General features: G+C 37.7%; 1 protein-coding gene across 1 annotated transcript in view; it reads left to right on the forward strand.

Annotated features, from left to right (window-relative positions):
- KIF1B (kinesin family member 1B) overlaps positions 1–9,884 on the forward strand; it is a 165,142-nt gene extending 155,258 nt beyond the window's left edge. Inside the window, exons 52-58 of the mRNA XM_070759295.1 lie at positions 134–268; positions 1,816–2,005; positions 6,380–6,510; positions 7,529–7,662; positions 8,737–8,837; positions 8,996–9,118; positions 9,592–9,884. Coding sequence (XP_070615396.1) covers positions 134–268; positions 1,816–2,005; positions 6,380–6,510; positions 7,529–7,662; positions 8,737–8,770 — 624 coding nt within the window. The 3' untranslated portion in view covers positions 8,771–8,837; positions 8,996–9,118; positions 9,592–9,884. The remainder of the gene's footprint in view (positions 1–133; positions 269–1,815; positions 2,006–6,379; positions 6,511–7,528; positions 7,663–8,736; positions 8,838–8,995; positions 9,119–9,591) is intronic.
- The last annotated feature ends 1,419 nt before the right edge of the window (positions 9,885–11,303 follow it).

Raw genomic sequence — 11,303 nt, forward strand, 5'->3', positions numbered from 1 at the left:
ACACACCGGTGTGGTTGGTGCTCTCAGAGTTGATCCATTTCTTAAACTTGCATCTTCTTCACGAGCAGGTACTGAACCGGATGAAAAATTTGGATGCCTTCTGACATGGTTCCTTCTTTGTTGTGCCCAACAGGTGGGAGATGAAGGGGCTGGACATTTCGTGAAGATGGTACATAACGGGATTGAGTACGGTGACATGCAGCTGATCTGCGAGGCTTACCACCTCATGAAAGATGTGCTGGCCATGGACCACGATGAGATGTCCAAAGTGAGTCAGAGACGCAGTCCGGAACGGTGCTTGGAGAGTTGTAAGGTCTAAATCAGGGACCTCCATCCTTGGCAACTCTAGTTGCCAAGTTGCCAAGTCTAAATGACTTGGTGAGAGGGAAGCCATTTTGAAATGATGTGGCGATGGATAGAAAGGTAGTTTATTCCTTCCCAGGTAGGACGAAGGGGAAACACAACTAGTTAGGCTAATTTAGTTTATTCTAAGACAGCATTAACAGAATCTTGCAAATCCCAAAGTACAAACCTTTCAGGCTGAGGACTTAAGGGGGAACCTCTCTTGAGTTTCTTTTTCAGTCCATTATACAGCTGAGGGCTACGGTCTCGCTTATCTGACCATTCTCTAGGCAGCATCGTCTCCCTCCTCCTCCTCCTCCTCCTCCTCCTCCTCTCCCTGGTAGTAGAAAGGAAGGAGGGCTAAATGGAAGGAAGGAGGGAGGGATAAATGGAGGGAGGGAAAGAAAGGAAGATAAATGGAAAGAAGAACAAATGGAGGGGAAGAGGAAGGAAAGGAAGGAAGGAATGAAAAGAGGGAGGGAGTTAAGGAGAAGGAAAGGAAGAAAGAATATTGTACATGTTCATAGACCAGCACGGAACAGAATTGAAAGGAACGTTGGAGGTTTTCTTATCCAACCACCCCAGCCCCATGTTTCTACAATAGATTAATTGATTAATCATGGCCACATCATGTCCTTAGACACCTCTTCTAAATTGGGTAACATACCATGTTCCCCTGAAAATAAGCCCCTGCGTTTTTGAACCCTGAAATAAGCGCTTGGCCTTATTGCCATGCCCTCAAAATCCAGATAGGTCTTATTATCAGGGGATATCTTATTTTGGGAGAAACAGGGTATCTATCTATCTATCTATCTATCTATCTATCTATCTATCTATCTATCTATCTATCTATCTATCATCTCTGTCTCTTTCTACCATGTTTCCTTGAAAATAGGACTCTGAAATAAATGCTTGGCCTTATTGCCATGCACTCAAAAGCCTGATTGGGATTATTATCAGGGGATATCTTATTTTGGGAGAAACAGGGTATCTATCTATCTATCTATCTATCTATCTATCTATCTATCTATCTATCTATCTATCATCTCTGTCTCTTTCTACCATGTTTCCTTGAAAATAGGACCCTGAAATAAATGCTTGGCCTTATTGCCATGCCCTCAAAATCCAGATAGGTCTTATTATCAGGGGATATCTTATTTTGGGAGAAACAGGGTATCTATCTATCTATCTATCTATCTATCTATCTATCTATCTATCTATCTATCTATCTATCTATCTATCTATCATCTCTGTCTCTTTCTACCATGTTTCCTTGAAAATAGGACCCTGAAATAAATGCTTGGCCTTATTGCCATGCACTCAAAAGCCTGATTGGGATTATTATCAGGGGAAGTCTTATTTTTTGGGGGGGGAGAAACAGGATAATTTCCAGATACCTGCTAGTGATGGAAGGAGATTTCCTTGGTCCCAGCAAATTCAAGGCTTCTCCCTTATCCCCTCTTTCCTACCCAGGTGTTCCAGGATTGGAATAAGACTGAGCTGGATTCCTTCCTGATTGAAATCACAGCTGACATCTTGAAATTCAAAGACACAGACGGCAAACACTTGCTTCCTAAAATCAGGGACAGTGCCGGACAGAAAGGAACGGGAAAATGGACAGCGATTTCTGCTTTGGAATACGGTGTTCCCGTGACTCTTATAGGTAAAACTTACCTTTGCTCAGGTGGTTCCACTTACCTTCGCCACCAGTTTGCATGGTGATGTTTCACTCACACGTATATCCCCTAATGCAATTTGGCTCCCTCACATTCTCAGTAGCCATAATCAGCCCAAAACACAGCTGAGGAGCTGATCAGCTGTGCTTCGGGTGAAGAAATAAAGGTCAGTATTAACCTTTTTCAAGCAGTGGAAGAGGAGAAGCCATCCAAACAGGGGAAAAAGTTGCATTTTTAAAAAAACATAGTGGCACCTGTTAAGGTGTGTGCAGAGCGACGCCCGAGTTATCAAGGATGGACAGGCACAAAGGAAACATGGAATTCCAGCAGATACCCAGGAGATATGAGTAATGATTCAGTCATACAAAACAGAGACATTAAAGTGTATAAAATAGTGTTTCCTTTAGCAATATCGTAGTCAAATTAAGCTATCCGGTCATACATATTCAAATCAGTCAATATCTCTCAATACAATAATAATATACGGCTGAAAAAAATAAAGGGAATACTTAAACAACACAATACAACTCCAAGTAAATCAAACTTCTGTGAAATCAAACTGCCCAGTTAGGAAGCAACACTGATTGACAATCAATTTCACATTTATTATTTATTTATTTATTTATTTATTTATTTATTTATTTATTTATTTATTTATTTATTTATTCGAGTTTTATGCTGCCCTTCTCCTTAGACTCAGGGCGGCTTACAACATGTTAGCAATAGCACTTTTTTAACAGAGCTAGGCTATTGCCCCCACAATCCAGGTCCACATTTTACCCACCTCGGAAGGATGGAAGGCTGAGTCAACCTTGATTTCAACACATTCAACTTTGTACAGAACAAAAGATTCAATGAGAATATTTAATTCATTCAGATCTAGGATGTGTCCATTGAGTGTTCCCTTTATTTTTTTGAGCAGTATATAATAATAATATTTACAAGACTTACGTCTTATATATCAGGCATACATCACAGATTACAAATACATCAAACACAGAGCTTACTACATTAGTCACAGTGAATCAGCAAAATGAGCAGAGAGAGAGAAAATCATATTTTCTGGCTCCCTCTTAAAGCTATAGTACTTCAATACAAACATTCACTGTTAGCTTGTTTATATATTGCAAACCCAATTGTTTTCTGCGTAGAACTAACAGTGGCCATGGACCCTGGTGCCATCTGACTTTACCAGTGAGCTGCTACCAGTTCAGGCGATCCGGTTCAAAGGGGGAGGAACCCACTGCTGCCTTTGCTGCATGTTTGGCCTTTTGCAAATCTCTGTTGCAGTTAAGGAAATGAAATTTTTCCTATAAATTTTCTAAACTTTCCTCTGATTAACACTGTGTCCTTCTTTTCTTTTTGGGACATGTCCAATTTTTTGGGCGGGGAGATTTATTTCCTTTCTTTCTCCACCCCCTCTGTCAGTGTTCCAAATAGCATCCGAAAAATAAACCAGAGTCCAAGGCTTGGCCTTCTTCAAAGTTCCAATTTATTAACAGGGCCTTGTTAGCACAACCGGAGAACCCCGAATCTCCACCTGGGTTAGAGTTCATTTCCTTGCATCTCCTCCTACAAGCTCATCACATGAACCAGACATCTTCTGCCAGCGTATCCTGGGAGTTGCGGCTTCCACCCAGATGGATGAGCACCCCTCATTAAAATACTTCCAAAATAATTCTGGTCTGCTTGGGAAGGGTCTGCTGCATTTTGGAGAGGGTGGGCTGCCAAATAGGTAAATTTCTTTCTTTAAAAAAAATAAAAATTTCACCACTTACACAAACATCCATGCATATACCATATTATTAAAACATCCATAATGATATATTTTTATCCAAAATATCATAAACATATATCGTCAGTTTGCTCCTTTTATTCTTTTATCTTCAGTCTGTTTTCGGTCTGTATTTCATACTAATCCCCTTCCTCTGTCTCCCTCTCTTCCATCCACCCACTTCCCTCTCCCCTTCCTTTTTACTTCCTCTTTCTCCCTTTTATCCGTCCATAAGTACATCTAATCTTAATCCAGTTTATGGTTAGCAGACTAGCAATTCGAGAAACGTCAGAGCTATCTCTTAAACCTAGATCTTTTCCTTTATCTATATTTATATATTTAATATATTCTACTAGGTATATCTACTATTATTCCAATGCTGCCTCCTTCCTTCTATTTTTGTTGCCTGGGTCTACCACTTCTATTTTTTAACTTATTTCCAAGTTAGCCGCTATAGCTTAACTTCCAAAAATAATCACTATCTCTTATGCCTCTTGATTTTTAGCTGTATTGCTCCCTCTCCTCAATTAATATCTTTACTCATCATTTTCTCTCTTTTTAAAAGTTCTATCATTTCTAAGTGTCCTAGATGTCTAATTTCTTTTTCCTTTCATTTCTCCCTTCCTACTTTCCCCCCCTATTTCGACTCAATCTCTATATTTAAACAAATACAGGTGAATTTCTATTGTTGCTTTTTCTTTTCATCTGTTATCAGCATGACTTGCAAGTTCCTGAAAGATGGTGACTCATTCTTCCTCCCTCAGCAGAGGAGCGGTTTGCTGCCAAGGAGGAAATTCATGTGCCTGCGTGCGAAGAACATAAATCTGCAGGATTGTTTGCTTTTGATTTAGGGAGATGGAAGGACATGCTTAGAAATTGGCTCCCGAATGGACCCCTTACGTGGATGAGCCTGTGATGATTTACGATTCCCTCTCTTGAAAGCTAACAAAATAAAAATTAAAAAATAGCTGAGCTTAACCTGGAAGAGCCGGCTTAGCTTTTAAATGAAGTGGTTGAGCCAGTGGTGTAAACCAATGGTGCTGAACCTATTTGGTACCGCTTTCACGGAAGATAATTTGGGGGTTGGTTGCAAGGAGGAGTAAACAACCTAGATTCCACACATTTACAGTTTCGCTCCCTGCCGCTCACCTCCAACCATGCCATACGGTTCCTAACAAGTACCAATCCATGGCCCGATGCTTGGGGATCCCTGCTATAAACCACTCTTTTTGTGTGTATATTTTAAGTGGAGGCTATAATAATAATAATAATAATAATAATAATAATAATAATAATAATAATAATAATTATTATTATTATTATTATTATTATAAATTTATAGGAAAGATTAAGCTGCAAATGAACCTGAACAAGGTTTTAGCAAATAAGCACATTTGTTATGGTTTGCAATTTGATTATCTGGCTTGGTTTATATTTCCAATTTCTTTTGTTTTTAAGATAATTTAAAAAAAAATATTGAACATTTTTTAAAGTGGAAATTTATACAATTTTCTTCTTTACAATATTTTTGCTTTGCTAAGATATTTCAGGTTTTACAATTTTATCCTCTTCAAATTTCTATTTCTATACATTTCTATTATATACATATAATTCACTATTCGATTTATATACATCCTATAGTATTGTACTCTATTTCTACCTTGTTTTCAATTTCAATTATTTGTGTTTGGTACTATTTAGTAACTCCATTGTTGTTTTTCTTCTTTTCTTCTCTTATTTTCTCTCTCTGTTCTCTAACCACTCATAGCACTTTCCCCATACTTTATAGCATTCTGTTTCCTCTTTTTCTTGTATTTCCTTTGTAAGTTTGTCCACACTCTTAAGGCTTTTCTAATCCAATTTTCTTCTGATGGTATATGTTTGTTTTTCAACTTTGAGCGAATATTATTCTTGCAGCTGTTTTCACATGTACTGTATTATTAAATAATGTATTTCTTTTTTATAGGTATCATAGGTATTCCTAATAAAAATGTTTCCGGTCTCATCTCTATTTTTTTCTTTAGGTCTCTTCTAAATGCATTTTTTTAATGCCTTTCCTTAGTAGAGTAAATTGAGTCGCTTTTGAAATGCAGTTATAGCTAGTTTAGTTTTGCTTGATAGTTGTTTTAATAATGTTAATTTGCTTATTATTTTTTACTTTTTAAAATACTTTGAAGTATGTAATAAATAAAATCTAGACTTTATAATTTGGGGGAGGGGAGGGCAATATAGCCTGCATGATAAATCATTGAAGTATATTTGAAATTAATTTCTTAATAGAAAAAAGCATATATTTATATACAGTACTTGAGACGAATTATAGTCTGGTGTATAATTAATATAATATAAATATAGTTACTTTAATGCTAATATAATGCTAATATCTGTATATACTACTATTAATTTAATTTTCTTTTATTTTCTTCTGTTCTTACTATTGTGTTCTCTTTTTTAAAAGTGGAAAATTAATAAAAATATTTAAAAAGAAAAGAAATGCAGCTATGTTCTATTGGACATTGCCATTGGTCTTTAACTTGGAGTGGGTCAGGAATAATCTGGGGTTTGTTTTTCTTTTTCCTTCAAAAAGGAGAGGCTGTTTTTGCCCGGTGTTTGTCTTCACTCAAAGATGAAAGGATGCAAGCCAGCAAACTTCTGAGTGGTCCCAAAGCGCAGGCGTTTAGTGGGAATAAGGCAGCGTTTCTGGAGGACATTCGTAAAGTGAGTTGGTGGCTTATCCTGTCGGTGGGCTTGATCCCTTGTTGGAGCTTTGGTATTTAATTAAAGGGATTGTAAGAAGGACGGGCTTGAAGATAAACCAGACCAGCCTCCCTCAATGGGGCTCTCTCCACAACTCGTTGATTCCAGTGAAGGGCTGCTTGTCTTTGGTGCTACTGGTGTGCCCTCCGAGGCCATTGTAGGCACATGTAGTGTGTGTCTGTTGGCGCAAGATTTGGCTCCTGCGCATGCATAGCAAGCAAAATCTCATGTGAGGACATACGTGCCAGTGATATTTTGACATTTTCTCCCAATATTTCTCACCAAAATTGGCGAAAATGGTTGAAATCTCGCTTGCGCAACCGTCTTCACACAAGATTTCGCTTGTTGTGCATGTGCAGAAGCCAAATTTCCCACCTTCAGGGATGCACATCCAGGAATTTCCTACCGGTATGGATTACCAGACTGTGTAAGCAGCAGCCCATCATTGGTTGATTCCATAATAGGTTGAAAATTAGAGGCATATTTTATCGCTGCAAAAGTCTAGAGGACCACATAGTGGCAGTTATTAGATGTTTCTGCAGTTCTCTGCTGCCATTTAGTGGTCAATTGAATTTAAGGATTATAATCTTAAATAATCTGAAGGGCATCATTGAGGAAAGATGGTCTGGTCTGTGGATCATTAAAATGTTTTGTTTTGTAAAGCAAACCATTTTATGACCTGAAGACACCCCAGACCTAACTTTTGCTGAGATCCTTTTTAAATCTTGGTTTGCCATCACTCTGAATCATAAGGTGGCTAGGGGTGTTTTTTTTTGGGGGGGGGGGGAGAGGAAGGGTTATTCAGCATAATTTGTGAATTAATTATTTCTTAGTAATATGTGCAAGCCATTCCTTGATGCAAACTGTGACTAGTCAGAATTAAAGTCCTTTATTTGGGTTATGGATCATCATGCTTTAAAACAGACTATGGTTTATATCGTGCATCCATGCTACTCTCTAACTTGTATCCTTCGTGTAGGCCCTCTATGCTTCCAAGATCATTTCCTACGCCCAGGGCTTCATGTTACTGAGGCAGGCTGCAAAAGAGTTTGGCTGGAGCTTAAATTATGGCGCGATTGCATTGATGTGGCGAGGAGGCTGTATCATCAGGAGGTAAGGCAGAAACAGGAAACCGGTTGGAGGATGACAAAAGCTCCGAGAACAACACAGACTAACCATTCTTGTCAAACATTCTGGAAATATTGTCAAGATGGTGCCAACACAAGGGTTAAAGAAAAGCAAAGAGATGTCATGTGTGAATAAGCGACAATATAGATTTTCCAGATACAAAAAGACTGTAACTTGTTGTTGGTATCCTTATAATTTATATTAATATTGTTTCCTGATTGCTTATTTGTACCCTATGACAATCATTGTGTTGTACCTCATGATTCTAGACAAATATGTCTTTTTATTATATGTACACTGAGAGCGTATGCACCAAAGACCAATTTATTTAGTTTATTGGATTTGTATGCCGCCCCCTCTCCGTAGACTCAGCGGCGGCTAACAACAATGATAAAAACAGCATGTAACAATCCAATATAAAACAACTAAAAACCCTTATTGTAAAACCAAACATACACACAAACATACCATGCATAACTTGTAATGGCCTAGGGGGAAGGAATATCTCAACTCCCCCATGCCTGGCGGTATAAGTGAGTCTTGAGTAGTTTACGAAATTCCTTGTGTGTCTAATTAGACTTGGCCAATAAAGAATTCTATTCCTATTCTATTTCTATTCTATTTCCGTTTCCTATTTCCTATTCTATTTTATAAAGATAGAAGCAGGCCAGATTAAGATGCCATCTGTGGCACAAGTGTCAAAGGTTTGCCACCCCAGTTCTAAATCCCCTAAGCTGTCAAAATATTCTTAGCTTTTGAATACTATTTAACATCAGTTAGAAACCCCAGAAAAGAATGTAAAAATCCAAGAACAGATATTCTTTCATAACATACACAGTAGTTTCTTTTAAATTAGGGCAATGTTGTTCTCTACCTACAGTTCTGAATAAATTGAACCTGAGAAAATATTTATAGATCAATACAGAATAGATTCTTCCTAATTTACCTTGGCACCAAATGCCAACCAATTAAATCCCTTATTGTTTTAACATTCTGATGCTTCCACCTTAATTCAATTCAGTATTTCTTAATGGTTAATTTTATATATCTCCTGGACAGTGTTTTCTTTAGGCAAAATCAAAGAAGCTTTTGACCAAAACCCTGAGCTGCAAAATTTACTCCTGGATGGTTTTTTTAAGACGGCTGTGGAGAACTGTCAGGTGGGTATCTTCATAAATAATTTTCTGGCTGGGAAGCCTGGGACTTGAAATCCGCCCATTTTAAAAAGTGGCAGAGATTGAAAAACAGACCAGCTACAGAGAGAGAGAATTTTGCCCAGACAACTTATTTTTTTTCTGCACTTTTGTCTTTTCTCAAGGATTCATGGAGACGTGCAATTAGCACCGGGGTCCAGATGGGAATTCCGATGCCCTGTTTCACCACCGCATTAGCGTTTTATGATGGGTACAGACATGGCACTTTGCCCGCTAATCTGATTCAGGTGAATAACCTATGAATAGGAATGTGATGTTAAACTCATTTTGATTTTCCTAATGTTTTTTTTTCATCCACAGCTTGTTGAATCTCAGCTTAATTCTGATTCTCAATAGAAGTGTAGTATATTTTGTAAAACTTCATTTTCTTCGTTTGCAGTGCGTCTTTGTGGGTCTGATTGTTATCTTAAAGGGAGAAAAAAGGGAAAGGGAATGTTAATAAATCTAAACCCAGTTGGAAAAGCTCCATAAACCACAAAGCATCTTTGAGAGAGGGGGGTGGATTTCAATTCCCAGAATTCCTTAACCAACATAAGAATTCTGGGAATAGAAACCGACCTCTTGGAAGCCACCATGCGGTCAATTTTGGCTTGCAACATTGGTTGTGTGAACACAATCTTGGTCAGTATTAATTCTTTCGTTTGTGAATGGTCTAAGCCTCAAATTGTCAAATCAACATGTTGTGCATTCTCTCTCTTAGGCCCAGCGGGATTATTTCGGTGCTCACACCTACGAATTGTTGTCAAAACCGGGCGAATTCGTTCACACCAACTGGACGGGGCATGGGGGCTCTGTCTCGTCTTCATCCTATAACGCCTAGAGGACAGAAACCCCAAGAAAGCTGCATGGAGGGAATCTCCAAATCTTTGGGCATTTCTGTAGATGTCCAGTTTTAGCTTTTCTTTTCTTTTTTTTTCTTTTTTTTGGTAAAAACATTCTTATGGTGTCTTAGGCAAAAATTGATGGAATAAAATGGAATTCTGCTGAAATAAATGCTTTGTTTCCAGTTCATCTTTGTTTTTCTTAATCCCTTGAGATCGTAGCAATTTGGAAGGTCATGATATACAGAAACAAGAATTAAAGATGGGCAAAAGGGCAGGGATGATGGGATTTGTAGTTAGCCCCTTCAACCCTGGCTGGCTTGTCAATCAGCATATCAATTAGCATACCAGATCCTGTTATGTGGTGGTCTTCAGCCCCCAAATTGCCAAATCTCAAATATCTTGGACTACAGTTCCCAGGTTATTGCCAGTGGTGGCCCAGGATGATGGACCATGTATTGCTATCCATATTTTGCTTGGATGGGATCGTGCAAGCAAAATTTTAAATACAGGAATCGGTGGGGGGGGGAGGGGAAACAACTGATAAAAGTAATTACTACTATTCTTATTAGTAACATGCTTCAAATAAACATGTTCATTATCCAACCAAAAAATAATAATAAATTGAAAACAAACCCACAATGGCAGATTCTGGACCAGTAGATCTTTAGCTGCCTTCAGTTTTTCTATCTTGTTTTGGACTATTAATCCTATTAAAATGAATTATTTGGCTTTATTTAAGAGGGAGACTGGCAAGAGACTACGCAAAGAGCAAATTTTGGGGTTTTTTTTTTTAAATGACACACAAAAGCAAATGTAATTATTTTTATTTTTATGGTTTACTTATACATTCACAAATGCACACCTTTATCCTTTGAATTTTACTTTATTTGCCACACATTTTTATTCTTTACCTTATTTCATTTACATTTTAATTTTTTTTAAACTTTACATCCTTTCCTACTCTGTTTACTTTCATCCTCTTAGATGCAGGAAATATAAAGGATGAAAGTGTCCATAAAAGAGTAAAAAGAAAATATAGAGATTACTGAAGAATATAAAGAGAAGATTATGAAATATTTTATATTTACACTTCCATCTTTTTAATTTTTCTTGCTTCCTATTCAATTCTACATTATATTATACATATAGGTTTTACTCTTTTTAATTACTAATTATTTGACTTGTTTATTGTATGTACTACCGTATTTATTGTTGTAAGTCACTCTGAATTCAATTGGGATTGAGTGGAATAGAAATCAATTAAATTAAATTAATTAAGAAGAGATTGGACAATCCATTGTCTGAAATGGAATAGGATCCTCCCCCTTAATCAAGGGGCTGGACTAGAAGACCTCCAAGGTCCCTTCCAAATATCTGTTATTAAATATCCATTTTTAATTCCCATTTTACTTCCATTTCAGGTCGTTTTCAGGGAAGCCTCAGACCCCTTACACCCTCCCCTCGCTCTACCCTAACCCCCACGCTGCTCTCCATAGCGAGACCACTAGCCCCATCATCATCACGGGGTTTATAATCGGGGTTAGACGAGATGACCTACAAGATACCTTCCAACTCTTAACCTCAGCTT

Source organism: Erythrolamprus reginae, chromosome 8 (genome assembly GCF_031021105.1).
Source record: "Erythrolamprus reginae isolate rEryReg1 chromosome 8, rEryReg1.hap1, whole genome shotgun sequence".
In the NCBI taxonomy this organism is placed as follows: Eukaryota; Metazoa; Chordata; class Lepidosauria; order Squamata; family Dipsadidae; genus Erythrolamprus; species Erythrolamprus reginae.